Source organism: Lampris incognitus, chromosome 13 (genome assembly GCF_029633865.1).
Source record: "Lampris incognitus isolate fLamInc1 chromosome 13, fLamInc1.hap2, whole genome shotgun sequence".
Taxonomy (NCBI): Eukaryota; Metazoa; Chordata; class Actinopteri; order Lampriformes; family Lampridae; genus Lampris; species Lampris incognitus.
Window position 1 is genome coordinate 43470168 of NC_079223.1, and position 27838 is coordinate 43498005.

Here is a 27838-nt window from a genome sequence, read left to right on the forward strand (position 1 = left end):
CTGTGACAGACCACAACATCTGCTCTGCACTGGAGATGCCAGAGCCACTTTCTGCTGAAAGACGGCTTCTGTTTGGGGGTAATTCATTTCCTTTATAGACTTTTCTAACACATTTATAGACTTCCCAAATTGTTCATATCAAGGTATGACTCACTCACTGAAAGTATTTCTGTAGTACCTTTAAACTAGAACGACCAAGACCGTCATTTTGACGGTTTTTGGATTTTCAAGGTTTAATAACTTTATGGGGGAAAAAAAAAGATACAGACCCGTCGCTCCCTGAATGCTCCTAAAATTGCATTTGCATTAAAAGGAGTTTTAGATCAGTTGCACAAAAAAGTGATGATAAGATCTACCTAAAACTACCATGAGCAGTCAAAAAGACGGCTCGTAATTTGCGCGTCATGTCACTATTTATGACGTGTGTTGGTCACGTCATTTTGTAGCTCTGTCCTAGAAACACACTAGCGTCCTCCAGTGCAGAGAAACGGTCTAAACTTGATTTTTGGTTATTGCCAACATGTCTGGGTACAGACGCCGTTACAGATGCACCATGAGCCGTTACAGACGCATCAAGGCATTGCAGTACAGGCATTGGACAGCAGCCATTTTAAATTGTTTGAAAAATAGTATTAAAGTTATTATAATGTTAATTTTGGTGTCAGTTGTCTCTTAACAGACATACATATGCAATGCATGAATATCTAAACTGGGTGTTTCTCTTGACAGAATATAGAGTTTAAAAACAGTCGTCCTAGTAGTTTTCAAGTTCTGGTCGTTTGGGACTGTTTCAATATTTATTTTCAGTTCATTTTTTTTTTACATTTCAGGTTTTACAGGCCTTGTTACGGTTGTTAGATTAGCAATGTGTGTTTTCCGTTTTGCTTTTCAGGTAATATTTTCACTTTTTCAATTTTGCTATTCAAGTTCGACCGTGTCTCTCTGACGTTTAAATTGTTTAAAAATAGTATTATAGCTATTAAAATGTGAATTTTGGTGTCAGTCATTTCCTAAACAGACATACTAAAATATGCAATGCATTAATATCTCAATTGGGTATTTATCTTGACAGAATATAGAGTTTAAAAACCGGAGGTCATTTTGACCGCCTATGGTCGTTGTAGGTAGGAGTGAAATCCCGGTCCCGTCACCCTGTGTGTGCTTATCTGAATGGCAGCACATCAGAACTATGAAGTGGGGCGAAGCTGCTGTCGGAGGAAGACAGTGTTAAGCATCATAACTATTGACAAAATGTCTCTTATGCACCGTGAAAAGGCACAAGGGACCGGCTCAGACGGACTCGCTAGATGTTGAGAGCCAAGACACAAGAGATTTGGTCGCCCGCCAAGACGAGCGCTATGACGGCGAGAGGAGGACAAGGTCGCTCTTAGCTTGAAGGACCTGGGGTGAGGGCCGCAGAGGAGGCTGCTCACTGTCTCGTCTGGGATGTTGTTTGTGAAACCATTGTTCGAGTTCAAGGGAAATTAAGTGAAGGGAATAGCACTTGACGGGCCTTTTCAAGTCGTTCACCAAAGCCACAACAAATGGCTAAGATGTCCAACATGGCAGCTTCTAAATGTGCTGTGAGGAGCTTGCACAAACAGACATTCCATGTGCCAGATGTACTGGTCATTATGTTGATTCCTGCTGTGTAAATTACAAGGCTCTGGTATGGAAGTGGTTGTGATTTTATTCAGTTTGGTCCCGGCGTTCTGGGCCTGGTCTCATCTTGGTGTTTCGCTGTTGTTGTGTGGTGGCAAACCGGTTCGATGTGGGACGACTGGTTTGTGTCCAAATTGGTGTGTTTTTAACAACTCCAGAGGTTAGGAGTTGGGTATAGTTTTACAGCGTGTCTTTGTGTTCTTCATAATAACTCGTATATCATATATCACCTGTGCCGTGTCCCTTGGGATGAACGGAGCTTTCGTGTTCAGCTCACGAGGCTCTCGTCATACAGTGAGTCGAATATTATAAATATGACCTTAAAACAAGCGTAGGCAAGTTTATGCAAACTTAAAAAAACTGTAAGTACATCAGATGAGGCGCATCCCAGTTAACATTGGGTTTCTCGAACACTTTGCTACACGTGGACTGGCGGCCTGTCCAGGGGGTCTCCCCGCCTGCCGGCCACTGACTGCTGGGATAGGCTCCAGCATCCCCGCGACCCTGAGAGCAAGATAAGCGGTTTGGATAATGGATGGATGGATGGATGGACATTGCTTACACAATGGCACGGTATCACAAGAGAACCCCCCCCCCCAAAAAAAAATCAACGATCCTTCAATCAGGTCTGAGGCAACCTGAAATATTCACGTAACAGCTGGGCCTTCAGTATCTGCCAGAAATGATTGGACGCTTGTTTTACATGGCCTGGTAAAATTTAGCCAGTGTCCAGACTTACAGTACATGCTCTGAGTTTCTCTGGTCCATTCTTAGAAAGCCCAGACCGTGCCATGTCCCCCGTCTGCTTGTGTCTCTTGGATGGGACTCTGAAGATGCTGTAATTACAGGTTGGGCAGGACTGAGGCTCTCAAGGGTTTCTGCTGAGAGGGGGAAAAAAAAACACCCCCCCCAATTTTAGCTGTGTGAGAGAGGTATTTGGAGAGCATCAGAGAGAGAGAGAGAGAGAGAGAGAGAGAGAGAGAGAGAGAGAGAGAGAGAGAGAGAGAGAGAGAGAGAGAGCGAGCATCAGTGTGACTGTCAAGGCTTTTGCTCGCTAGAGTAAAATATGTCCCAATTACAGCTGCAGCCTGCAGAGGGTCACTGTGTCAGCAGCCGTCTGTCTTTCTCTATGGCCACCATGGTTACCACCATTTTATGTTTTTTTGTTGTTTTTTTTTTAATTATGTTTTCGCCGAAAGTTCCCTTAAGATGGGAGTATCATTTCTCCGTCTCTAGGGTGACATGTTGTGCGACCCAGGTCTGGTTTAGTGTCTCAGGACCGTGGGATCTTCCTCAGTGATCTTCTCTGTAATTTAATTGCCCATCTTTTTAATCTCTATAAGCATGCCGGTGGCTCTCCCTGTGGCTTGGTAGCGAGTGTGCAGCGCAGATTTCTGCCGAGCTGGAATATGTTGATTTGTAGCAGCTGAGTCTTTTATATGAGGACAACTTGTAGTACTTTGTCCTCTGTTGACCAAAGTGGGCCAATTCTCTTTTTTTTAAAATCTGAGGCTGGCTCATGTTTTATCTTCGGCCTGTTCCGCAATTCGGTTTTAAGCTTTGATTTTTGAATTTTTTTCACTTTTTGGACAACTTTGTATTTCTTATTAAAGAGCATTTTCACGAGGCTCTTGACGCTACATGTAAGACGATAAGAAGCATTATTAGCTTGATGCATTTTAAACGATGGCTACCCGGTGGTATTCAGCAGCTTCAATGCTAACACATGCTAGCACCCTGCTGCAGTGCTAGCTAACAGGCAGACGGAGCGCCTGCTAACTGGACGTTCATGGCCTGGCTCAAAGGGAATAACGCCCTTTCTCTGTAAAGCAGGCGGATGACAGCTACACAGGCCCCTCACAACCCAGACACACTTTCTTTTTCTTTTTCTTTTTTTTTTTATTACTAGTGAAATTTAGGGGTTAGCTTGCCATGGTTGCAAACACACCGTGATCAAACAGCACAGGAAGTCAGTCGTACCGAAGGCCAGGTGGCGTCTGGTGTCGTGTGAGGAGCAGTCCTCCATATTGGATCTCAACCTTAATCCCAACGGGTTTCTGAGGCAAGACAAGACTTAGCTGACTCGTCTGTGGTGAGGTTACAATCAAGTCACAGACATGGTTGCCTTATGGGAAATTTGTGTGTGTGTGTGTGTGTGTGTGTGTGCACGCGTGTGTGTGTGTGTGTGTGTGCATACTCTGTGTCTGCCCTTGATGACAATGCTACTACGGAGCCACATGTCAGACTCAGTCGAGATCTTTTACGACCGTGACTCAAGAGTCAAGTGTTCAGTCCTCTCCTGACTTTACCGCGGCTTCTGCAGCTCCCGTCTGAACAAGCAGCACCTGCACTTAAGAAATGATTGTGGAAATGAGGCAAAACTTGCGTGCAAAAGAAATAAAAGTTTTTCTTTTATCCCAAATTTACTGAAGGACGTGCTAAACAGAAGCATTAAAAATGCAGAGAAAAAATATCCATTCGCATAACCAGTCACACCATTTGTCATGCAGGCTACCAAATCAGCCATTAAAATAAAAACGTGACAGAATAAAAGGGAAAAAAAACCTTACAATAATGAAGAGGCATAGCCACTATATTAACTACACTGTGCCGCCGTTCCTCGCCATTTGCACTTCAGCATGGCTGTTTTATTTCCTGCTTGGTATTGTCTTCAAACTCGCCCACATAAGGACATTTCGCCTTATTTCCTGCCCCGTCTCAGTATTTCTGACCTGCAAACAGAAATGTTTTTCAAGTACAGAGTCAGGCGTTTGAGGCCGAAGCTGTGAGTTCCCTTGGCCTGCTGATGACTCACAGCCTCGAGAGGCAAATTATGTTATTTTATCGTATAAAACCAACGACTCCACTCGAGCATCTACATAATGGCCAGTTCTTCATTGGAAATCTAAACAATTAACAGCCTGTGTTTTTATATCTACACGGCAAGTTGTAATTTCTCTTAGTTGTAGTTTTTGGAAACACTGGTTCGTGATTGTAGAATTAATTGACTGTTTCTTGGCCGCAATAATTTTTTCAATTGAGTCGTATTACCTCTTTAAATGCATTTGATCAGCATCACTGTGATTGACTTGTGGTGTGTGTGTGTGTGTGTGTGCTTGTGTGTAAACATGCAATTTTGCAGAAACATTTGTAAGTGTGTGTGCTCTTTGAGCCCTTTAAGGGCATCTTGGCCATGGTCTGTGCGGGAACACCAAGAGAGCGTAAGGCTTTCCTCCCCCGTTGCCCTCCCCCACCCAGCCAACCCACACCTTCCATAAATCTCTCTTTGGTTCTGGGGTTTCTCGGCCATGCAGGGCAGCTGAGTGCCAGAGTTTGGAGTGTTTGTTTGCATGTGTGTGCTTGGTCAAACCCTGATTTCCCAACAACGCCGTACGTGTCCGTTGCTGAATGTGACGATGTCTGTTTTTAGCTCGCGTGTGGCTTTGCAGGATGAGGACATTTCAAAACATCTCTCCTGAATTTGTTTTTTAACTCGTACATCCTGGAGTTACGGACACGTCTCTAGTATGTCACAGAAGGCAATGGCAACGTGGGATCTTAACCATCTTATTCATTGTTATTTCTATAGTTGCTTTGTCTTCTGCTCAACATCAGGAATATAGGCCTAACCGGTTATTTTCTTGCCCGGTGCGGGATTCGATACGGGGTGTACTGCACCACAAGGCGACATCACTAACCGCTCGGCTAAAGGGTTAGACCCGTGAGCTAGGGGCTAACGTGTCTTATTACTAGTTTACATCAGTGGTTCTCAACCTTTTTGGGGTCCTGGACCCCCTGCGTATTTTTGATCTACCCTGAGGACCCCTCCACCTGATCTTGGGGGAGGGGGGTTGCAATTTGATAGAAACAGTAGAAACTGCATTTTAAATTGCATTATAGCATTTATTCACTCTTCAGGGCAAAAATAAGAGCTTTCAGTTGTAACTTAGATATAGTTAACAAAACAGAATATGTATTCAGTAACTTTCAGATATATGTAACAAAACAGAATATGTATTCAGTAACTTTCAGATATATGTAACAAAACAGAATATGTATTCAGTAACTTTCAGATATATGTAACAACAGAATTTTTATGCAGTAACTTTTAGCAATGCAAACGGGAGCGAGATCTCTTATTAAAATACAATAAATTACACTCGTGAAACAGATGTAATTAGAGAAAAAAAGCCCTGTTACCCTCTATAGTTTAGGTAGATAAAGGTCTCAGTCACATTTGAGTAAAATAATCCTATTTCTATAAATGTCATAGGATCTTTTTTTTTAAAGATATTTTATTTTCACGGACCCCTTGCAATTACACCACGGACCACTAGGGGTCCGCGGACCCCCGGTTGAGAAACACTGGTTTACATAGGCATACACTAAAGTACGCCTGCAGGTGATCAAGTGCATCCGTACTTCATTTTACCACCAGATCGTTCATGCGCACAACAGCCTCCTCCTCCACCCGCTTCCGGTGTGGGGAGATGGCGGCACGAATTCGCCTGTCATTACCCGATCCGACACGGAAACCCGATTTGTTTTACGCATGCGCGAACATGCGCCTACTTCCTGTCGGCGTATCAGTACCGGTGTGGGAAGATGGCGACGCGAGTTCACGTTCGCGGCGCCGTCACCCAGTACCGTCCATGCAGTGTCTTTGTCCACGTCTGCGTCTAAATTTTGTCTTGGTTTGATCCGGTGGGCCCAGGGACCACGGCCCTGCCTGGAGCTGCGGCCGAGGAGGACGCACCGAGGGCGGTCTGACGGGACGCGGAAGCAGGGGAGGCGAAGCTAACTGCTAGCCCATACAGACCGGCACCGAGGGCGGTCTGGCGGCGGCCTCACCTGGCGTTGACTGGGGTGTTTTTTTTTATGTTGCCGTGTGGAGTCCGGGGAGGTCTGGCTGGGAGAGCTGTGGGAGCCTGGTCTGCCGCATCCGGTGGGCCCAAGGACCACGGCCCCTGCCTGGAGCTGCGCCGGAGGACGAAGCACCGAACACGGTCTGACAGGACGCGGGAGCGGGGCAGGCTAAGCTAACCGCTAGCTCATGTAGGCTAGCGTTCGTTCTCCTGGACCTGCACCGAGTTTTTGTTTATTGTTTTTGTTAGTTTGGATATATGTGTTAGTTTAGATATATGTGTTAGTTTAGATATATGTGTTAGTATGTGTGTTTTCGAAGTTCTTGTAGTTTTTTGGGTATCTGTTTTGTCATTGTGTTGCACTGCATTGGGCCGAGGAAACGACATGTCGTTTCATTCCATGAAAGTACATGAAATGAAATGACTAAGTGTTCCTGATCCCTGATTATGAACACAAGGCTGTTTTATTTGCAGATTAGTTAGAGAAGAGCCCCCCCCCTCCCCTTTATCTGTTAGGAGGGTAATTTGCAGGCGTGTAGATGCAGTGGCAACAGGAAAAGGTAGGAAAGACATATTTCAAGATTCCATAAAAGATGTTTTGCGAGCCAGCAGCAGACAGTGTGTGGTAGTAATCCCTTATTTTTTCCGTAGCATTTGCAGAATGATATTCATTCCTTTCTTTCTTTGATAGGCTGTGTTTTCATGGAAGCTGGCACTCACAAATCATGTTCACAAAATTGTACCCTGTGCAACGATTACAGATGATGAAAGACTGTGGGGGTTTTAAAAAGAAAACAGCTAGGTCCTGGTAAACACGCATTTTATTTGGGCAGCGGGAGGCATCGTCACTCTGTGAGACTGTCATGTACAATACACTGACCGCTCACTTTAAACCGAGTGTAAGCAGCCTACGCATTCCAGATGGAAATAAACTCCACATTAAAGACTGAGGGACTGCCGATGGTTTGGGTCTGGGCTACCAGGAACAATGCATTATTTCTTAAACTATTCCATTATATTCCTCATAGTCACTCGTATGCCAAGCATTATAAACTTGCCACAAAACCACACGTGGCGCTCACTGCAGTCTTATAATGTGGCGATACACTGGGGACATGTGTCATGGGTTTTATGTCCATACAGCCAGTGTTCAACAGAGGGCTTTGTTAAGGTCAGCTACAGAACACCATCACTGAGATAAACACGGTGTCTGTGTCTGTGTATGTGTGTGTGTCTGTTTCTGTGTCTGTGTCTGTATGGGTGTGTGTCTGTGTATGGGTGTGTGTCTGTGTCCGTTTCTGTGTCTGTGTCTGTGTATGGATGTGTGTCTGTGTCTTTGTCTGTTTGTGTCTGTGTATGGGTGTGTGTCAGAGTGTGTCTGTGTCCGTGTCTGTGTATGGGTGTGTTGTGTGTCTGGGTCTGTCTGTGTATTGGTGTGTGTCTGTATCCGTGTTAATGTCTGTGTCTGTGTTGTTTCTTTGTCTGTGTCCCTGTCTGTGTCCATGTCCGTGTGTGTGTCTGTTTATGGGTGTGTGTCTGAGTCTGTCTGTGTCTGTGTATGGGTATGTTTCTGTGTATGGGTGTGTGTCTGTGTCTGTGTATGGGTATGTTTCTGTGTATGGGTGTGTATCTGTGTCCATGTCTGTGTATGGGTGTGTGTCTGTGTCTGTGTATCGGTATGTTTCTGTGTATGGGTGTGTATCTGAGTCTGTGTTTGTGCATGGGTGTGTATGTTTGTGTGCATTCCAGCTTGTGAGTCGGTGCTGCAAACAGCAGATTCTGGATCTCACTGTAAATACTGTCTCACTGCTGACATGTATTACCTATGTGTTACCTAAGTTCACCTCACAGGACAGGTTGGTCTAACAACTCTCTCTGCCCTTCTTTCTTTTCTTTTTTTTTTAAGGAAAATTTGGGACTCTAAGGTTGCAGATGTTTCAACAAAGTAAGAGAAATATGACATTTATTCACTTTTTGCTCCCCTCACTTTCCTTCACTGAGCCATTTCATGAATCTGATGACTTTGGGCAAACAGGCCAAATCATGACCGGCTCATTTCCCCTTCCTGTCAGACTGAGCATCATGGCGAAGAAGAAGGGCTTTTGGGTAGAGAAGGTGCACTGCCTGGGCACAGAAAACAGCCTGTCAGAGTGCCATGGTCAGCTGTCGACCCCCCGCATCCCGACCCCCTGTAAGAATGGCAGACACGCGGTGGCCAAGTGTGTACCAGGGCCACAGTTTTCTCGCATTTCCTCCGGAAGACCCCAGGCACCTTATCCAGTTGTGGTGAGATGACGATATGTAGACCTATGAAGGCATGCATGAATGTGTTCTTGTTTTGCACAATAATTGCGATTCGATGTAAGAGTAAATATATTCTGTCAACCCTTTTCTTTGGTATCATATTTGAGGGCCACTTTGGAAGCCCCGCTTCCCACTGTTTGAGAAGTGGGTAATTTCCTCATGAAGACGTTTGGTCTTCACAAGTGTAGAGAAATGAAATCACACACACACACTGACACTCAGACTCACGCAAAATTGTTTTTGTATGCTTTCACGAGCAGCCAGTGCGTCTGAAGGCAGGCCCCAGGCTTGGCGAGGGTCGCGTGGAGGTGCTCCGTGAAGGGAAGTGGGGCACCATCGTGGACCACCTCTGGGACAGAACGGCAGCTAGCGTGGTGTGCAGGGAGCTGGGCTTCGGGACCGCCAAGGAGGCCCTGGTTGGAGCCGTCATGGGACAAGGTGAGACAAGCCTGACTCCCCGGGCTCTATTCCTACTCAACAGCACAGTGTTTCGGTCTTCCGAGGCCGTGCATCTCTGGAGCCGAATCTGAATCTGAATCTGAATCAGGCCTATCTTGATTCTGCGATATCTGCCGTTTGAGCTTGTTCAGTGTCTCATGACATTCCAAGGTAAGTCAGGGGAACTTTTCCAGTCCCTTGCTTCTCTAAGACTCTCCACCTCCCTGCTACTGAATGATCAGAGCATGTGTGTGTGTGTGTGTGTGTACTGATGTACATGTGAGGGTGTGGTCTTGTGGTCTTATCCTGAGAATATCTGAATGTGTTGACCGCCAACTCATTACTTTGAGGGCTTAGCAAAGTATGTGTTCTCCAGCTGTGATAGATGAGTTGTACGCCGAACCCACCAGCTGTCCAAACAGCTCGCTGTTGCGCACACGCACACACACAGACACACACGTTAACAGAGTGTCATCGCCGAAGCCACTGCACGGTGTTAGCAGCTCCCAGCCAGCTCTTTAGCCTTCCCCTACAAGTGATGAGTGTTCGATTCCCTCACTTTCCAATGAGCAGACATTCTTCGCCGGTCTCCAGATGTAGTGTCCCCACCCGCAGGAGACATGAGAACAGCCTCCCCATGCCCTGGACCTGGGGTGTAGTCTTTAATCATGCTGATCAAGATGAAATGTAAGCCGACGGTTTGCTGGTTTAACCATGCGGTCGATCACACAGAGGGTATTTTGGTCCAGGCTGCGGTGGACCCCGGTTTACCTTTTAACCCCGTTAGATTTGGTTTCGCAGCTGATGATGTCATCTTTTGCTACCTTGCTCTCTGACGGGCTGAGCAGAACCGAGTTCTGGTCTATCTCGAAAGGTTCTTTGTGAAGGGGCTCTGGGTTACTGCAGCTTTCAAACCCACTTCGCGCTCCTCGACGTCTGAAGTCGGTCGGCACCTTCGGTCAGGGTTCAGGGTCTCCCCTGGGTGCCAGTCCAGCAGTCTGCAGCAGAGGTGTCGTAATTGCCGGGGAGGGGATAAAAAGCCTCTAATTTAGCTTCTAAAATAAGGTCGTGTTTCTTCAGTCCACCCACAGGGCTGTCCCTGTGTAGGTGTACATACGTGTGTGTGTGTGTGCGTGTGTGTGAAGGTGTAAGTGTATGTGTATCTGGATAATGTGCATGTGTGTCTGTGCCGTCCATGTCTTTGTATGTGTATGTGTGCAGTCGTGAGAAAGACCGTGTGTGTGTGTGTGTGTGTGTGTGTGTGTGTAATGAATCCATCCTCCCAACTGTAACGTTGTGTGTTGTGGCTGTGCAGCTGTAGTCTGGTTTGAAAAATGGCAGGTTTATATCTTGATTTTACCTCTTATTACTCCTGTCTCCCCTCTGCAAATGCAGGTTTGCTATACTGTGTTTCCTGAGTGGGCGCCTAAAGCATGCAAACACACACACGCACACACACACATACACACTCTCACTCTCTCATTTCACTTGCTCTCTCATTGTCTCTTTTTACTCTCGCACACATTACATACATGCACATTTTCTTTCTCTTACCCCCCCCCCCACACACACACACACGGAACTTGTAAGGATGGCGATGGCATGGTAAGTGGACTTCAAAGTAATCTCACCGCTCCCTTTCTGTAACATGCCTCCTTGTAGACTTTTTTTACCGTCACATATAATTTTCCATGGGCCACATAAACACAGGCCTATAGGGTGTTGAAAAAGGCCCAGATTAGAAAATTAGACTCTTGACGGCAGAATAAAGCCCTTCATAGAAAGACAGGCAGTAGCATTTTTGAAATGTACAGTTGCAAAAGGAGCTTTGAGTTTGTGTGGGTTTTTTGGTTTTTTTGGTCAAAGATCTGAACCTACAGATATTTTGCAGTTTTTACACACGGGCTTTAACTTTCACTGTCGACATCACCTGCGACGCATTCCATCACGATCCATGATTGTCGTCTTTACATACCTTACTTGAAAAAAACAACAACAGCAATAAAGAAGAACCCCAGAAATGAAGTCTATCATATCTCAGATCCAATCAGATATCTGCATAGACCTCATGGACAATGCGTCGGCCTCACAAGTGATGTGATTTGTGTATGTGCATGACAATAATCTGTCTGGGAAAGTGCAATAGAAAGGAGTGCGGCCCCTCAGTAACAGAACCCCCAGAAGGAGCAAAAGCCTCTGTGTGTGATAGAGGCCATGGCTGACTGGCTATGAAGAGAGCATGAAAGACAGTCTGCCTCGTCGGTGTCTTTGGCCTCCAGTTCAGTCCTCTGTCCGCACCTGCACACGTGTATTGAAATGCTTGCTTGCTAATCTGTGCTTTCCTACAAATGAACTCGCACACATCCATGTGATCAAACATCCATCTGCACACACTGGGAAAGAAATTGGCAAGTACCTCCCAATTAAATGTTACGATGACATTTTTTATGCTGATTCGATACATATTGCAATTTTTCAAATAAATTAGCAATTCGATATGACAAATTTTTAAGGCTCCGTCCATAGACTGTGTAAAAAGGATGAATGTAGCGCCTTTGATGTCATCAATTCCTCCCTGCCATTTTGTCAGCCATTGTAGCCAGAAAATCCAAATTTGAGCAATAGGATTGGCCATACGGGTAACAGGGAGGAAACCTCAGTGGCAGACAAGTTGACAGACTTGTCAGTGATGGCAGACATGCCTCAACATGTCACTTTTTTAATCCTTAATATATTCTCAATGGAACAAGAATTTTCAAAATACCCCCCCCCCACACATACACACTGTATTCCACACTTGTAATTACTGATTGAGACCCCAACAAAACATATTGACTTGTATTTGAAGGTGAAAGTTGTGCCAGCCATCTAGCGGCCCAGTTGGAACTGTAACTTAAAGCACCTCCGCATTGGCTTCAACATCCCTGGTGGTTGCTGCTTGGCTCCATCCCCTCTTATCAACAGTAAAATGGGAAAAGTGGGACAATCCAAAGCAAATGAAAAATGCACAGGGGTACCTCAAGGGTCAGTGCTCGGTCCCCTCCTCTTCTCAATATACACTACCTCAACTTGGTGCAATCAGCCGCTCCTATGGTTTCTCATACCATTGCTATGCTGACGATGCCCAGTTCTTCCTATCATTCCCACCGGATGACCTCACAGTCTCTGCACGGATATCGTCATGCCTTGCTGATATCGCTACATGGATGAAAGAACGCCACCTTCAGCTTTACCTATCTAAGACTAAGAGCTCCTTGTCATCACAGCCAGTCTGTCCTTATAACAACAGATCAATATCCAGCTCAGGTCAACCCAACTCATGCCCACAAAGTCTGCCGAAACCTGGGTGTCATGACTGATGACCAACTAACCTTTAAGGTTCACATGGCCTTGGATTACTTGGTCGTGCCAATTTGCCCTGTACAACATCAGGAAAATTAGACCCTACCTGTCTGCACTCAGTCCCGCTCACTATGCTCTGCCAATTAAAGGCACCTGGCACCTCCGCCACAACAGGGCCCTAAGTCACTAGCTAGGCTCTTCTCATAGTTCCCCGGTGGTGGAATGACTTACCAAACTCCATTCGATCCGCTGAGTCCCTGTCCCATCTTTAAGAAGAAGCTAAAGACCCAGCTCTTTCTTGAACACCTCCACACCTAAAGGTATTATTAAAAAAAATGCTTCTATGCACCCTATGCATTGCCTTTGTGCACTGCCTGTTGACACCTATGTCCACTGAGCCCCCCTCCCCACCCACCCACTCCAAGTGCACACACTCACACAATGAGATGTACAATGACGGTTTACAAATCTAAGAATTTAGTCGATGCTTTTATCCGTACAATGAGAGCCCATTGGGGTTTGGTGCCTTGCTAAAGGACACTGTGAAATAAGCTATGGCTGTTGATTGACACAATTTTGTCTGTTGTGGAAATTGAACCTGAGACGCTGTGAAGGAAATTTGTCTGCCATATAATCATATATGATATTTGCTTACTTTTAATCTTTGACCATGTTTAACTTTATTCTACATTGCTTAGATAGATGCTTAAAGTTCATGTGTAACAGAACAAAGGTGGTCTTATAAAGTGTCTTCTCCATGTGAACTAATAAAGGCCTATTGTTAACTGTTAGCTGATAGCAGACACATGTGTGAGAAACTCAGCTAGTGTAGCAAAGTCTGTACAAAGTGATTGGAGAAACAGCCTTGGTGGGATGTGAGCTGGAAGACATGAGATAAGGAGGAGGGGGCATCCAGGTAGCGTAGTTGTCTATTCCGTTGCCTACCAACACGGGAATCGCCAGTTCAATTCCCTGTGTTACCTCCGGCTTGGTCACAAAAAAAAAAAGCGATAAGAAGGAGAAGAACAGACCTACATATAAGAGAGATTGTACTGTACTGATCGGCGCACACTAAGTATCTAGGCTTGTGCGTCTGTTCCATGAGCATATGATAATACTGGAAGAGATATTTGTGTCACTCATTTATTTTCAGAGTGGAATTAAATGATCGCTACGACAGACCTTCTAGCTAAGAAGACAAACATTTTGCACTATGGCCAACCTGCAGTCCGTACACACACACACACAACTCATGTACCCACATAGACATGCACACACATGTACACTCACATGCACACACAGATACACACAATATAAAATAACTCGTGCACCAACCCTTAACATAGGTTGGCTGTGGAAACAAGGCCGGTGTGGCCAGTTGGCTTGCGTCCCCCGAAGAGCCACACAGGCAGAGTCATTCACAAGCCTGCCCCATTTTACTACCGAGGCTTGGCTTTGGAACGGGACCCGCTGGACGACAGAGAGTTGCCCCCGAATCCGATTATAGCCAAAGAAAGAGACGGTCAGTGGAAAGAAAAACAGTAGAAACACGGCATTAATGTGCCTAAAACGGAGGCTAATTTCAGAGAGAGGGAACGGGACAGGGTTTCCCTCCCAACCGCTAACCAACTATTTGAGCTATTCTCAACAAGTATGTGACTCGGAGCCAGCCCTTTTCCAGCTCTTCCTGTCAATTTCCTGATCCGTCCGATTGATCTGCAGCATCAGCTAATGCTAATTATAGGACTGTTGCTTCTAAATTTAAAACACCGTATTTACATCATGATGCAGAGTCTTAGATTACTGACATGTGGCGTCAGAGATCAGAAAGCGACTGTCTTGAGTGTCAGGAATCGATGTCAGTCGGGGTGAACGTAAAGAAGAGCATGTCTGATTTTAGTCCAGACTCCGCTCTGTTGGCCACCGGTCCAGCGCCCGTCGTCATTACGTTCATGGTCGTTCAGCGTCACCCAGTTAAATTACAGGGACGATGTCCCTCTTTCTGTTTCCTCTCTGGACAGACGCTGGTGTATTTCTGCCTCGCTGTGCGAGTCTAATTGTGAGGTACATGCTGCATAATGTGTATATACACTGCATGTGGGGTAAAGCACTGTGTGTAGGAGCATGTAGTGTGTGTGTGTGTATACAAGCGTGTAGCATGTGTGTGTGTGTGTGTGTGTGTGTGTGTGTTGGTAACCAGCTTGTGAGGATGCATTACAAGCCCTGTGTGTATTTCCCAACAGTGAGGTCTAAATACAGTATGTGACGGTTTCTTTTTTGCGGTTGCCATGCTGGTTCCCGATAATGTAAACAGTGGGTTGAGATTCAGCCCGTGGCCTTTTGTGAACGGATCGGGGCGGAAGCGGTTTCCGTTGTGCCGCTCCGGCGCGGCTGCATACGAGGCTGTGTGCTGTGATGGAGTCAGGCCTGCAATCTGGAGAAACCACTCGTTCCACAATCTGTGCCCCGCCATTTTCAACCAATCATCCTTTTCTCTCCTCCGTCCGTCCTCTTGTCTTTCTACCGCACAAGTGTTTATTTCCATGCGGCCTCTCGTCCGAGCTTTTTGTGCCACACCATCTTAATTTTTATTTTCATCACTTTGGGTTTTTGGGGTTTGTCCTCCTTTAAAACACCGAGCCGTTAAATTGCTTGTTTCATTGAGGTTTGGTTCCACACGTCTGTCCTGTTCGCCTGAGGAGTTGTTGGACTAACTCGGCGGGGTTGTTGTTGTCCTGAAAGAGGACAGATAGGACAGATAGCAACCTCTTACGATGGAGAGGCTGAGCAGACGTGTTTCATTCACATGAAAAACACCTTCAGGTTTATCAGCGATTCCCCAGAAGCTCACTCGTGTGTGTTTGTGTTTGCTTGTGACTCTGTGTGTGTGTGTGTTTGTGTGTGTGCGACTCACTGCGTGACTGACGGCAGAAAAAGTACATTCAGCGCGATTGCACCGTGACTCCATTGTGTGTAAGTGTGTTGTGTGCCCCCACACAGGGCATAGAAACATTACCGTGAATTGAGTTAATGGCTGTGTCATCTGGGGGTTTTTTCCCCATCTTCTCTTTCACCACCCCATTTCACTGCCCCCCCCCCCCCTCCTCAGGCACGGGACCAATCCACATGAACAATGTGCGGTGTTTGGGGACGGAGCGCTCAATCCTGGACTGTAGCTACCAGGACGTGCAGCTGTGGACGTTCAAACACAACCAAGATGCTGCAGTCCACTGCAACGTGCCCAAGACCGGCGTGGAGAACACGGTATGAGAACAACAGCGTCAACAAAGTCAGGAGCACGTTGTCAACGTAATACTGTCACTACTACAAATACTTAAAATACAGCATTTCCACATTTCTTCACAATAAAGGGGAAAAAAAAGCAGTGTAATAAAAAGTCTACTCCTATTCTTTGACTCTGAAAGGAGCCAGTTGAGGTGGTTCGGGCATCTGATTAGGATGCCTCCTATCACCCTTTAAGAAGGGGCTTGATTTGACAGATTTGCATGTAGATGTTTTTTTTTTTTACATAGATGATTGTTCCATTCAGCTGCTGTATTTGGTTGTTGTGCAGGTGAGGCTGGCTGGTGGCCGGGTGCCCGGGGAGGGCCGGGTGGAGGTCTTGATGGAGGTGGGGGGGCGTAAGCGCTGGGGCTCAGTCTGCAGTGAGAACTGGGGCATCAACGAGGCCATGGTGGTGTGCCGGCAACTGCGCATGGGCTTCGCCGCTACCGCCCACCAGGTAACGGCTCAACTAACTCCTCTTCACTGTCCACGATGAACTTACTTTTTATACAGAAGAACACCGTCCGAATTTAGTTGGCCTTTTCGGCATTGTTCCACTACATTTCTCCACAGTGCTCCTTCACAAATTGCTTGAACCAGTGTCTGAAATACTACCACTGTTTTTTTTCTCAACGTTACCCTAAAAAAGGGGGAAAAAGCAAAACCAACAACAATTAAAACATTTAAAATACAATCAGATTATAGAGGAGTAGGTGGCAATTAACAACTGGGTTTTGAGGAGTTTCTTGAAAACCACTAGGGACCGCTAACTTCTCACATGAAAATCCTATGTGGTTGCCTTGTTTTTGTTTGCCTTGGTTGTGAAACATTTGGAGCACTGTTTTGGGAAAAGAATCTCCACAAAGCTGCTGCTGCTTCTTGTTCTTCTTCTTGTTTTTCTTCTTGTTCTTGTTCTTCCTCTTCTTTCTTAATTGATGAATAGCCTTACAAGTTCTCTGTGCCCTATGGTCCTACCTCCTCTCTTCTTTAGGAAACCTGGTACTGGACAGGTGACCCAAATGCCGCTGAACTGATCCTCAGTGGAACCCACTGTGTTGGCACCGAGTTGTCAATCCAACAGTGTCGCCGTAACAACCACGTCCACTGTCCTCGAGGAGGAGGAACCAAGGCTGCCGGAGTCACCTGTTCAGAGAGTAAGTCACTTCATACTTCATTTGTCTCCTCCTATTTTGAAGTAAAAACCTGGTCCAGCTTCAATGAAACTCAACTCTCACCTGCTGCAGCTGCCCCTGACCTGGTCCTGGATGCTCAGCTGGTCCAGGAGACGGCCTACTTGGAAGACCGGCCCCTGCACCTGCTCAGTTGTGCCAATGAGGAGAACTGTTTGTCCTCCTCCGCTGCCCGGATGAACTGGCCGTACGGCCACCGACGCCTCCTTCGCTTCTCCTCCCGCATCATGAACCTGGGCCGAGCCGACTTCAGACCCAAAGCCACCAGAGAGAGCTGGACATGGCACCAGTGTCACAGGTAGAGCATAAGAATTGGACTGCTAAAGGGGCCACTGGTTTAGAGCCGTCTCTAATGACCATTTTGGCAATCGAGTAATTTATCCATTAATCTCACGAGTAATCGAGTTAATCAGATGAGAAAAAATACTTTTAAGTACTTTATTTAAGCGCAGTAATGTAACTGAAGATTCACTCAGGCCTCCAGTTTATACTCTGGCTCCCCCCTATTGCCCACTACTATAATGTCTCCCTCTGTGTGATATTTTTATTTCTGGTCCATGTTCCTGTGTTGTCCCTGTTTTATTAACAGTTTCAATGGAAGGTGACCTTGAGTGTACAGAAAGGAGTCAGTCAAATCAAATCATACACTTGCAGGCTGGCTGCTTTCTGCTGAGTGCTGCAGCGTGGATGGACATTGTGCAGTTGTGATAAGCAAGTTCAGCGTTACAATGCTTGTTGACCACCGCATTTTCTTTGCTTTTTAGTTGAAAACAGTCCCACGCGTCAAGCTTTGGACAATTTCCTTTTTTTTTTTTTTACTCCTGCCTCTTCTTTTTTGTTCGTCTTTGCTTTCCTCCGTTTCCTTTATTCAGATTATCTATGTGCAACCGTAATTATTGTCTGACGCCAAGGCATGTGTAGACTTACGTAAGGAGATGAAACGAAGCTTTAAGGCGGTCAATAGTAATGAGGGTTTTCTCGTAATCGAGTTACTCGATCACTTGTGACAGCCCTGCACTAGTTATGTATACCGTTAGCTGTATGGGGGTTGTGCTCGCTGCGGAACCTTACTGGGGGCCACGGCAAGGAGGTCCAGGGCGACAGATGAACTTTGCAGAGGTCTTGTGGTTGCAGTTGTGGTCACTTTAAATACTTTTCGGAGGAAGCTGGGGTTTGTGGTGTTCCGGGTATAGGTGAGTGGCTCTGTGGTTTGTGGAGAGGTGTGGGGATGCTAAGAATATTCCGACGGACACATGCATCCGTGTAATGGCGTAATTTGCCCCCGTGTTGGGTGGATTTAAGCTGTATTGAATTTAATTGAGCCAAATTGTGGACAGGTAAGAAAACACGTGGAAGTGTGAGCTCAGCGGCGTTGAGTGTAGAACGTGTGGTTTGGCAGCAGGTAACCTTCAGCGCAGGCTCTGCACATAAGAGTCCATTGTCTATTCCTTGGCAAGTTTAACTGGTTACTCTGACATACACCTTATATCGCCCCTCAGGTCTCCTCTTAACACAGCTCACGCTTCTCCTCAGGAATGCTCCCCCTCAGGTCAGGTCGTTCTTCGTCGGATGACGAGAGCACTTTTGGGGTCTGTCGTCCTAAGACAAGAAGGAGCTGTTTGAGGTCCTGCACATAAGAGTCCATTGTCTATTCCTTGGCAAGTTTAACTGGTTACTCTTGACATACACCTTATATCGCCCCTCAGGTCTCCTCTTAACACAGCTCACGCTTCTCCTCAGGAATGCTCCCCCTCAGGTCAGGTCGTTCTTCGTCGGATGACGAGAGCACTTTTGGGGTCTGTCGTCATAAGACAAGAAGGAGCTGTTTGTGGTCCACACTGTCGGCTGTGTGAAACGTGTCAAAGTGCAGTTGCCTAGAACGCCGTCGCTGTCTCTCCGGGTTCATTAGCTGTCTGCACCAAGGATCTGTGGAAATGACCGCTGAACCGGTCGGGCTTTCACAGGCCAGGCGTTGTACAAAGGACAGGGTAAACCACGGTTAAGCCCGCCCCAGTTAATCTCTTCCAACAACACATCATGGCCATGCATGTGTGTATGTGTGTGTGTGTGTGTGTGGGTGTGGGTGTGTGTTTCAAAGCTCGCCATTCACTGGGAGGAGGTAAGCATGACTGGAAACAACAAAAACCCAACAGGCACTAAAACAGGTTTCTGTGAGAGGTGTTACTGTGACACCCACGCTCACGCTCGTGAAGTGAACTCATTAGGCTACGAGCCATAGGGAGCTAGTGTTCCGATAGGGTGAACACACACACACGCGCACACACACACACACACACACACACACACACACACACACACACACACACACACACACACGTACACTCAGTCTGGACTCTCCCCTGTGTTGTCCCAGGCACTACCACAGCATCGAGGTGTTCACACATTACGACCTACTGACTCTAAATGGCACCAGGGTGGCAGAGGGACACAAGGCCAGCTTCTGTCTGGAGGACACCTACTGCCCCGAGGGTAATGTTTATACCCCTTGATAAAATGTAATGCCTCTCTGGCCGTGACAAGGAATGAGTTTTTCATCCATGTGTTTACCATCAGTCACCTTTTGGAATTAGCGTCACATAGTTGTCCGTTATTTTCAATTGTATTTCGTTTTCTAACTCTTCACCCACTTATTGATTAAACGATGAAACGGTGAATATCAAATTTTGCTCAGCGCCTTTGCCATTAAAGTGTCTGTGCACAGTATAGTGCAGTGTGAGGACGTGTTGACTGTTTACAGTAATAAAAATGTGAATACGACGCGAGCTTTCATGAAGTCATGAACGTCGACGTGCATTTCAGGACTCCAGAAGCGGTTCTCCTGCTACAACATGGGTGACCAGGGCATCTCTGTGGGCTGCTGGGATACCTACCGCCACGACATCGACTGTCAGTGGGTCGATATGACAGATGTGCGGCCAGGAGACTACATCTTCCAGGTCAGAGGTCATTTTGCCTTACTCCTAGCGTCTAGGTCCTCCCCTCCTGAAAATACATTTCAGTCATTTGCACAACTCGAAGATGTATTCACCAGGGCGTGCAGGTAGCGTTGCGGTCTATTCCGTTGTCTACCAACACGGGGATCGCCGGTTCGAATCCCCGTGTTAACCTCCAGCTTGGTCGGGCAGCCCTACAGACACAAGTGACTCTGTTTGCAGGTGGGAAGTCGGATGTGGGTATGTATCCTGGTTGTTGCACTAGCGCCACCTCTGGTCAGTCAGGGCGCCTTTTCGGGGGGGGGGGACTGGGGGGAATAGCGTGATCCTCCCACATGCTACTTCCCCAATTAGCCAGTAACAAACGACTTTATTCTAATGGCAACAAAACAAAGAAAACCGAGAATGGTCAATGACAAGAGAGACATTTCCAGGCTATTAGGTTGTGGTTCCTTTTCTGCTGGTTGGGTTTGTGTTGTGTTGCATTGCGTCATGATGAACATTCAGAAAGCATCCAGACCGCCGTAAATCTCAGCAGCACAGTTGCCCCCCCCCCCCCCCCCCGCAGCCCTCTCTACGTCTGTCATTACTTTGTACCAGGTCAGTCAGTCGTGTCATTGTGGTTACTAGAGTAAAACACATCAAGGTTTCTGTCGCCCGTTATCCCCCGTGTCCCTTTCAGACTACTAATCCCAGCATGCCGCAGTATGCAGCAGTTGTCAGATCTTAGTGTGCTGCCAATTACCTCGCAGCCATGCCAGAGGGCTTACAGCATAACTGACTGTCTGTTAATTACCGACGCTACCTAATCCCTCTGAGGGGTTCCACTCCATCTGGCCCGCTGGTAATTGGACTTCTGTTTTTATTGCAGACGGCTTTATTTAATTTGGTCGTAATGGGCACGTCACACCGTCCCACAGTCACACACACACCCGTTCAGAAATGCACATTTTTAGAGAGTGTATTGAGGAATTTTGAGCGGACTTTTTCCAAAGTGTTAGCACATCCAACTGTCTCACATGCAGGTGCGTTGGAGAGTACCACGCCAGTCCTGAGGGAGGAAGATCCCACACACTGCTCAGCATCACAGTTATTGATCATATTAAAGTTTCAGTCCCTCTGGGCCGTCGTCAAAATCTTCCTCTCTCTGGGCGTCCGGGTAATGCGGCGGCCTATTCCCTTGTCTACTAACACGGGGATCGCCGGTTCGAATCCCCGTGTTACCTCCGGCTTGGTCGGGCATCCCTACAGACCCAGTTGGCCGTGTCTGCGGGTTGGAAGCCGGATGTGGGTTATGTGTCCTGGTCGCTGCACTAGTGCCCCCTCTGGTCGATCGGGGGCACCTGTTCGGGGGCGGACTCGGGGGAATAGCGTGACCCTCCCACGCACTACATCCCCCTGGCGAAACTCCTCAACTGTCAGGTGAAAAGAAGTGGCTGGTGACTCCACATGTATCGGAGGAAGCACGTGGTAGTCTGCAGCCCTCCCTGGATCAGCAGAGGAGGTGGAGCAGCGACCGTGATGGCTCAGAGAGCGGGATGATTGGTCGGATACAATTGGGGAGAAAAGGGGGGGGGGTAAAAAAAATCTCCCTTTCTCAATGAATTTGAGCGGGACATAATTATAAAGTGGCACCTTGCCACAGCTATGCACTGTGTGGGGGTGGATAGAAGGAATGAATGATAGAGGAAGACTGGCATGGAAGGGGAAAATGAGAAGAGGGGTGAATGAGAGAGAGAGAGAGAGAGAGAGAGACAGAGACAGACAGAGAGAGATGGATGTGTTTGTGGAGATCCAAAAGTCAGGCTCCAGTTTACAATTTGAGAGTTGAGAACGATGTGTGTGTGTGTGTGTGTGTGTGTGTGTGTGTGTGTGTGTGTGTGTGTGTGTGTGTGTGTGTGTGTTGGCCCTGTGACGGTCTGGCGGCCTGTCCAGGGTGTCTCCCCGCCTGCCGCCCAATGACTGCTGGGATAGGCTCCAGCATCCCCGTGACCCTGAGAGCCAGATAAGCGGTTTGGATAAAGGATGGATGGCTGTATGGATGGATGGATGAGTTGAGAACAACACAAAGAAGCTTATAACCAAACGGACCTGAGAAGAAAAAAGAGGGCAGACAGGGCAGATATAAAGATCAACATGTAGTTAGTCACCATGGCTGCGGTGGAAAACACAAGCGGCTTTCAGGGCGCTGCCTTGCTATCTGATGATGGTCCACGTTCCTCGTCCTGGGATTCACGGAGGAATCCAGAGAGCCACCCAGAGCTAATGAAACACACCACTTACCCAACTTAAATACGCCTTCCCTTTAGTCAAACAGCACCTATTGCCCCCCACCCCCCACCCTTCCATTAGGAGCGGCTAATTTGCCACCGAGGAATTTCTCCTGCCCTGTTTTTATTTTTGCGGCCACTTTCTCACCGAGTCACGCGTTTCGCCGCTGCGCCGGCCCTCCGCTAAGAGGCTCGGGCACTAAAGTCCAACACTGTAATTTGCTCTGAAAAATAAGGAGACAGTTTCTCTGCGCACTTTCTGTGCATTCGCTGAAATGTTCTTTTTTTGTGCGCGTGTTTAGTTTTCCTTGCTTCCCTCTGTAGCCGTTTGCAACTTGTACTTAAAGAGGGTGTAGCAGTTTGCAGAGCGGCTATTAGAGTAAATGGCTTCTCAGTATTATCACCAGACCGGATTAAGAGAATGTTTGTATCAGCAGTTATGGAGCTGCTGGGCAAATAACAGACTATTACTACAATATATGTGGTAGCTCTGAGAATAAGGCCCGTTTCAGACACACAAAACCAGACTCTCACGCCGTCTATCGGCTTTAATCGGATCAGCCGGTGCCGGCGCGAGGGGAGACGTTCCTCTGCGACTGGCCGTGGTAGGAGCTTTTCCCCCGGTACCTCTGCGCTCGATATTCCCGGGCGATATAAAATCACCAAACCCTTCTGCGACGAGTTATCTGGTCCTGTGTGGGCGTCTCTGTTACATTACACGAGTCTCCATGTGAGCTATTAAAAAAAAAAAAGCTTTACGACGGGCTTCCCTTAAAGACGCAGCAGGGAGTTTTGTGGCGTGCGCCCCGCTAGTAAAAGCAGAGTCTTCACCACAGCGTGTTGTAGAGTCTGCATACGTCCAGCTGCAGACCTGCAGACCTACTTGGATGTCCCTCCAATGTAAAGCCCATGAGAGAGAGAGAGAGAGAGAGAGAGAGAGAGAGAGAGAGAGAGAGAGAGAGAGAGAGAGAGAATATTTACTTTTCCCGAGCAGAAATACTGTATGGAAAAGTCGTCCAGCTTTTTATGGATGTGACCGGACTATAAAAACAATAACAACCCCGAGTGATTTTTCATAGCAGGGCCTCTAACAGTTTACATACTACTGATCTGTGTATCAGTAGTATGGACAGGAGTGTACGGCACGCTTTATTCCAGGTTTCTGCCTGAGTCCGGCCAGCTAGAGGTATTAGATGGAGGAAAGAACAGTGAAGCGATAAACTCCACCTGTTTTCTAATAAAAGTGTCAGTCTCATGGTTCGAATCCCCGCGTTACCTTCGGCTTGGTCGGGCGTCCCTACAGACACAATTGGCCATGTCTGTGGGTGGGAAGCCGGATGTGGGTACGTGTCCTGGTCGCTGCACTAGCGCCTCCTCTGGTCGGTTGGGGCGCCTGTTCAGGGGGAGTGGGAGAACGGGGGGGGGGGGTATAGCGTGATCCTCCCACGTGCTACGTCCCCCTGGTGAAACTCCTCACTGTCAGGTGAAAAGAAGCGGCTGGCAACTCCCACATGTGTCGGAGGAGGCATGTGGTAGTCTGCAGCCCTCCCCGGATTGGCAGAGGGGGTGGAGCAGCGACCGGGAAGGCTCGGAAGAGCGGGGTAATTGGCTGAATACAATTGTGGAGAAAAAAAAAAGGGGGGGGGTCGCTCTGATCCTCCATTGTGCCAGTGAAGCTCAGAGGATACTCCCCATGTGCTAACACAGGTCCTGTGTGATGCTTTCACATTGCAGGTGGAAGTCAACCCCTCGCTGGACATGGCCGAGTCTGACTTCATGAACAACGTCATGAGGTGTCGATGCAAGTATGACGGCCACAGGGTGTACATGTACGGATGTCACGCAGGTGAGTAAAACAAACGCACCCGCATTTTCCGTCTGGTTTTCCAGCTCTCTCTGTCAGTGTTTCCCTGCCTTGTCTGACTGAGCACCAGGGGGCAAATTTCAAGTGTGATGGAGGGGGGTTAAAAAAACCACAGTCACCTTTTAAATCATAGCCAGAGGCCTGCATGTAGTTAACCATGAGAGAGTTTCTCTACCAAGTGTGTTTAAAAACTCACTGAAAGCTCAGTGAAAACAGCACTCTGGTCTTTTGGTCTGGTTTTGTGATTAGACTCCCCTTTTTGTTTATATTACAACATGGACTATTTCTTTTACTGACACTGTGCTCACTATACTTTTAACTGTGTTAAAGATTCATTTTACTACAATATTCGGTAACACTTTCTATGAAGCTTGCACCTATAACGCCCTATAAGCATCTATTGCCTCTATAACACCCATACGTTCCTATAATGTGTATTACAATGACTAACGGCTATGGCTGAAGACTGTGAAATAGCACTGAAGTCTCATTATGCATCTCTACAAAACCTCAGCAAAACAAGTTGGCTATGATGCATTATGACATTTGACTGATAAACAGGCTAATGATGACGTATTTATAATGCATAAATCCGTTTTGAATTGACATGATGTATCATAAATGTGGTTATGAGGTGCTGTGAGGGCATATACATGGTTATAATGAATCTTACAATGACTTATAACTACACTTATAGGGCGTTATAGATGCTTATAGGGCGTTATAAATGCAAGCTTCATAGAAAGTGTGACCATATTCATCCACTACAGTGTCCATAGAACAATGCACTCCCTGAAATTCAAACAAAAAACACACACGAGGTGTCCGGGTAGCATGGCGGTCTATTCCGTTGCCTACCAACACGGGGATCGCCGGTTCGAATCCCTGTGTTACCTCCGGCTTGGTCATGTGTCCCTACAGACACAATTGGCCGTGCCTGTGGGTGGGAAGCCGGATGTGGGTGTGTGTCCTTGTCGCCGCACTAGCACCTCCTCTGGTTGGTCGGGGCGTCTGTTCGGGGGGGGGGACTTGGGGGGGGTAGCGTGATCCTCCCACGTGCTACACCCCCCTGGCGAAACTCCTCACTGTCAGGTGAAAAGAAGCGGCTGGCGAATCCACATGTACTGGAGGAGGCATGTGGTAGTCTGCAGCCCTCCCCGGATCAGCAGGGGGGGTGGAGCAGCAACCGGGATGGCTCGGTGGAGTGGGGTGATTGGTTGGATACAACTGGGGAGAAAAAGGGGGAAAATTCCCCCTCCCCCCCAAAAAAATAAACCACACATTGCATGTCAAACTGGAGTTATCTATAACAGAGATCTTGTACATTCTTTGACTAACAATAAGTCCTACAAAGACATTAGGGACTGAGGGACTTTTTCATAGCATAGCATCAACTAGTATGCATTTATTTATAAGCTATAGTATAAAATAAAAACTGTCGCAGAAGAAGAGGAGCAATGTTCACACACGAGGTGAAAGTGAAATTGCTATAAAAGTGGGTGCCATAAAGCAGTCCTGATGTCTGTTGGGATGCCTCCCATAGCCATCACACTGTGCAGCCAAAATGAATGTTGATGCAAAACAGTTCCCTGGTGCCCCTTTTAAGACAACGTGAAATGAACATGGACATTTTTACCTCGTTGGCTCATTTACCTCAACAGTGCTAACCACGTGGCCAGCCATCAGTGGCCCAGTGGTTAGCACTGTTGCCTCACAGCAAGAAGGTCCTGGATCCGAACCCCAGGCTGTCCCAGGTCCTTCCTGTGTGGAGTTTGCATGTTCTCCCCGTGTCTGCAGGATTATGATCCAATCAAACTCCGAAGGATCAAATCTCATCCCTCCCTCTGTTATGTCCTGCCCTAATATCCCGTTTTACTTGAAAGTACGTCACATTGTGGAGGCAAGCTACCCTCTGAATCCTGTTCTGCATTGTCTTCTAAGAAGCAGGATAGCGTCCCCTTTGCAGCCGTCCTCACACTGACCTGTGCTGACCTCTCTTGGTTTTGCCCCCTGCAGGAGACGCATACAGCGCGGAGACGGAGGATCTGTTCGAACACCAGCGGCAGATCACCAATAACTTTGTGTAGGCCGTCCTGTGGAGGGCCTCCCCGTGGGGGGGTCTGTGGACTACTCAGGATGGGCCGGGGTCACCGCCTCGGGAGCCACAGTACAAAAGAACACACAGCAATGGCGCCTGTGTCCCTCTCCTTGGCCAATATGGTTTACACAACCAACAGTGCACCGCATCCTAGAAGAGACTGCTGCAGAGACTCCATTCTCGACCTCCACCGCCACTGACAACGAGAGCGGAACAGGCGCCACGCGGGCTCAACACACGTCTTACTCCAGTTAAGTTGGAGGTAATTGGATATCGATTCAAACTGATTTCTGTGAATGTGGACTACTAGTAACTTAACTTTTAGCTATTCAAAGTTTATTTGTATGAGTTGTGTTAACGTCACTATAAACTAACCTGTCACGTACACTAACGGAAAAGACAACTAGCGGTGATGCTGGGGAATCTCAAGGCCGCGCTGCAAGGAGAGAAATCCGGAAGATCTGGAACCCTGAAGAAGTCCGGTGGTATCCTGCAGCGAACACAAAAGAAAAAAACAAAAAGTCGTTGTAATCTCACGGTACCTCGCGGTGCTGTAACTGTCTCTTTCCTTTCGTGATATTATGCTACCCTTATCGTAACGTGTGTGGATGTTCAAAGCTGTCCCATCATTTTAATACTGGTGCTCCTCACTGATACTGTACGTTGTGAAATTAACCTTATTATATGTAAGTGGAATAGTGTTGTACAAACAGTTTCTGATAGTTTTGAATATTTATTAGGTATTTTAGCGTTGCTTCGATGACAAGAAAATCCTTAACTTAAAACAAAATGTCGTAAGCCTTCTTGCTTTTGCTTCTCATCTTAAATCAGTTTTAGGAGAGGTCAGATATTTTCATGGAATGAAGCACTTTATTTTATTTTTTTTGAACAGTTTTCTGTACACGTGGCTGACGTGTGTCTGCTTGCAGGTTACAGTACTGAACCCCCTCCGTCACCTCTGCAAGAAACGAGCTGTCCTGCCGCCGACACCGCATCACTTAACAGGACGTAATTTGAAAAATAATGCATGAATAAGCCATTGAATTATTCCAGAAATGTTAAAGGGACGCGCCAACCGTACAGTCCCCCTGGCCTCGGGCGGGCTGGGGAGTGAAAGCCGGCCTGGAAAAGCCACAGTATTGTGGTTGGCACGCAGGGTTCGAGAGCGTATAAAAAGCCTTTTAATTATGTCTGCTTGGCTTCGGCCAAGGGTTATGGTTAAGGTTAGGGTTACGGCCATAGCATGAGCTGTCTGCAGGAACACTATGGAACTGTTACTTATGGGGACCTGGAAAGATATTTCTGACTTTTACATAGAGAGTGAGACAGAGACACAGAGAGAGAGACGGGGGGGGGGGGTTATGAATAGATTCCAGGTTGAAAGATAAAGAGGGTGACAGGAAGAGAGGCAGGAACCGAAAAAGAAAGACCGAGCATGTTTAGAGTTTTGATTGATTAATTGATTGATTGGTTGATGGATTGATGGATTTTATGGACGGTCAGACACAAAAATCCAAGGGATAACATGTTAAAGTAAAAAACGCTTATTTCCAACGTGGTCCCAAG

At 47.1% G+C, this 27838-nt stretch overlaps 1 protein-coding gene across 1 annotated transcript; it reads left to right on the forward strand.

Annotated features, from left to right (window-relative positions):
• loxl4 (lysyl oxidase-like 4) lies at window positions 1-26314 on the forward strand. Its single transcript, XM_056291694.1, has 12 exons — window positions 1-78; window positions 8434-8472; window positions 8600-8813; window positions 9092-9269; window positions 15721-15875; window positions 16186-16353; window positions 16888-17050; window positions 17141-17384; window positions 19461-19576; window positions 19907-20043; window positions 24045-24156; window positions 26191-26314. Exons 3-12 carry the CDS (start codon window positions 8610-8612, stop codon window positions 26259-26261), a joined length of 1548 nt encoding a protein of 515 aa, XP_056147669.1. The 5' UTR covers window positions 1-78; window positions 8434-8472; window positions 8600-8609; the 3' UTR covers window positions 26262-26314.
• Window positions 26315-27838: the final 1524 nt, after the last annotated feature.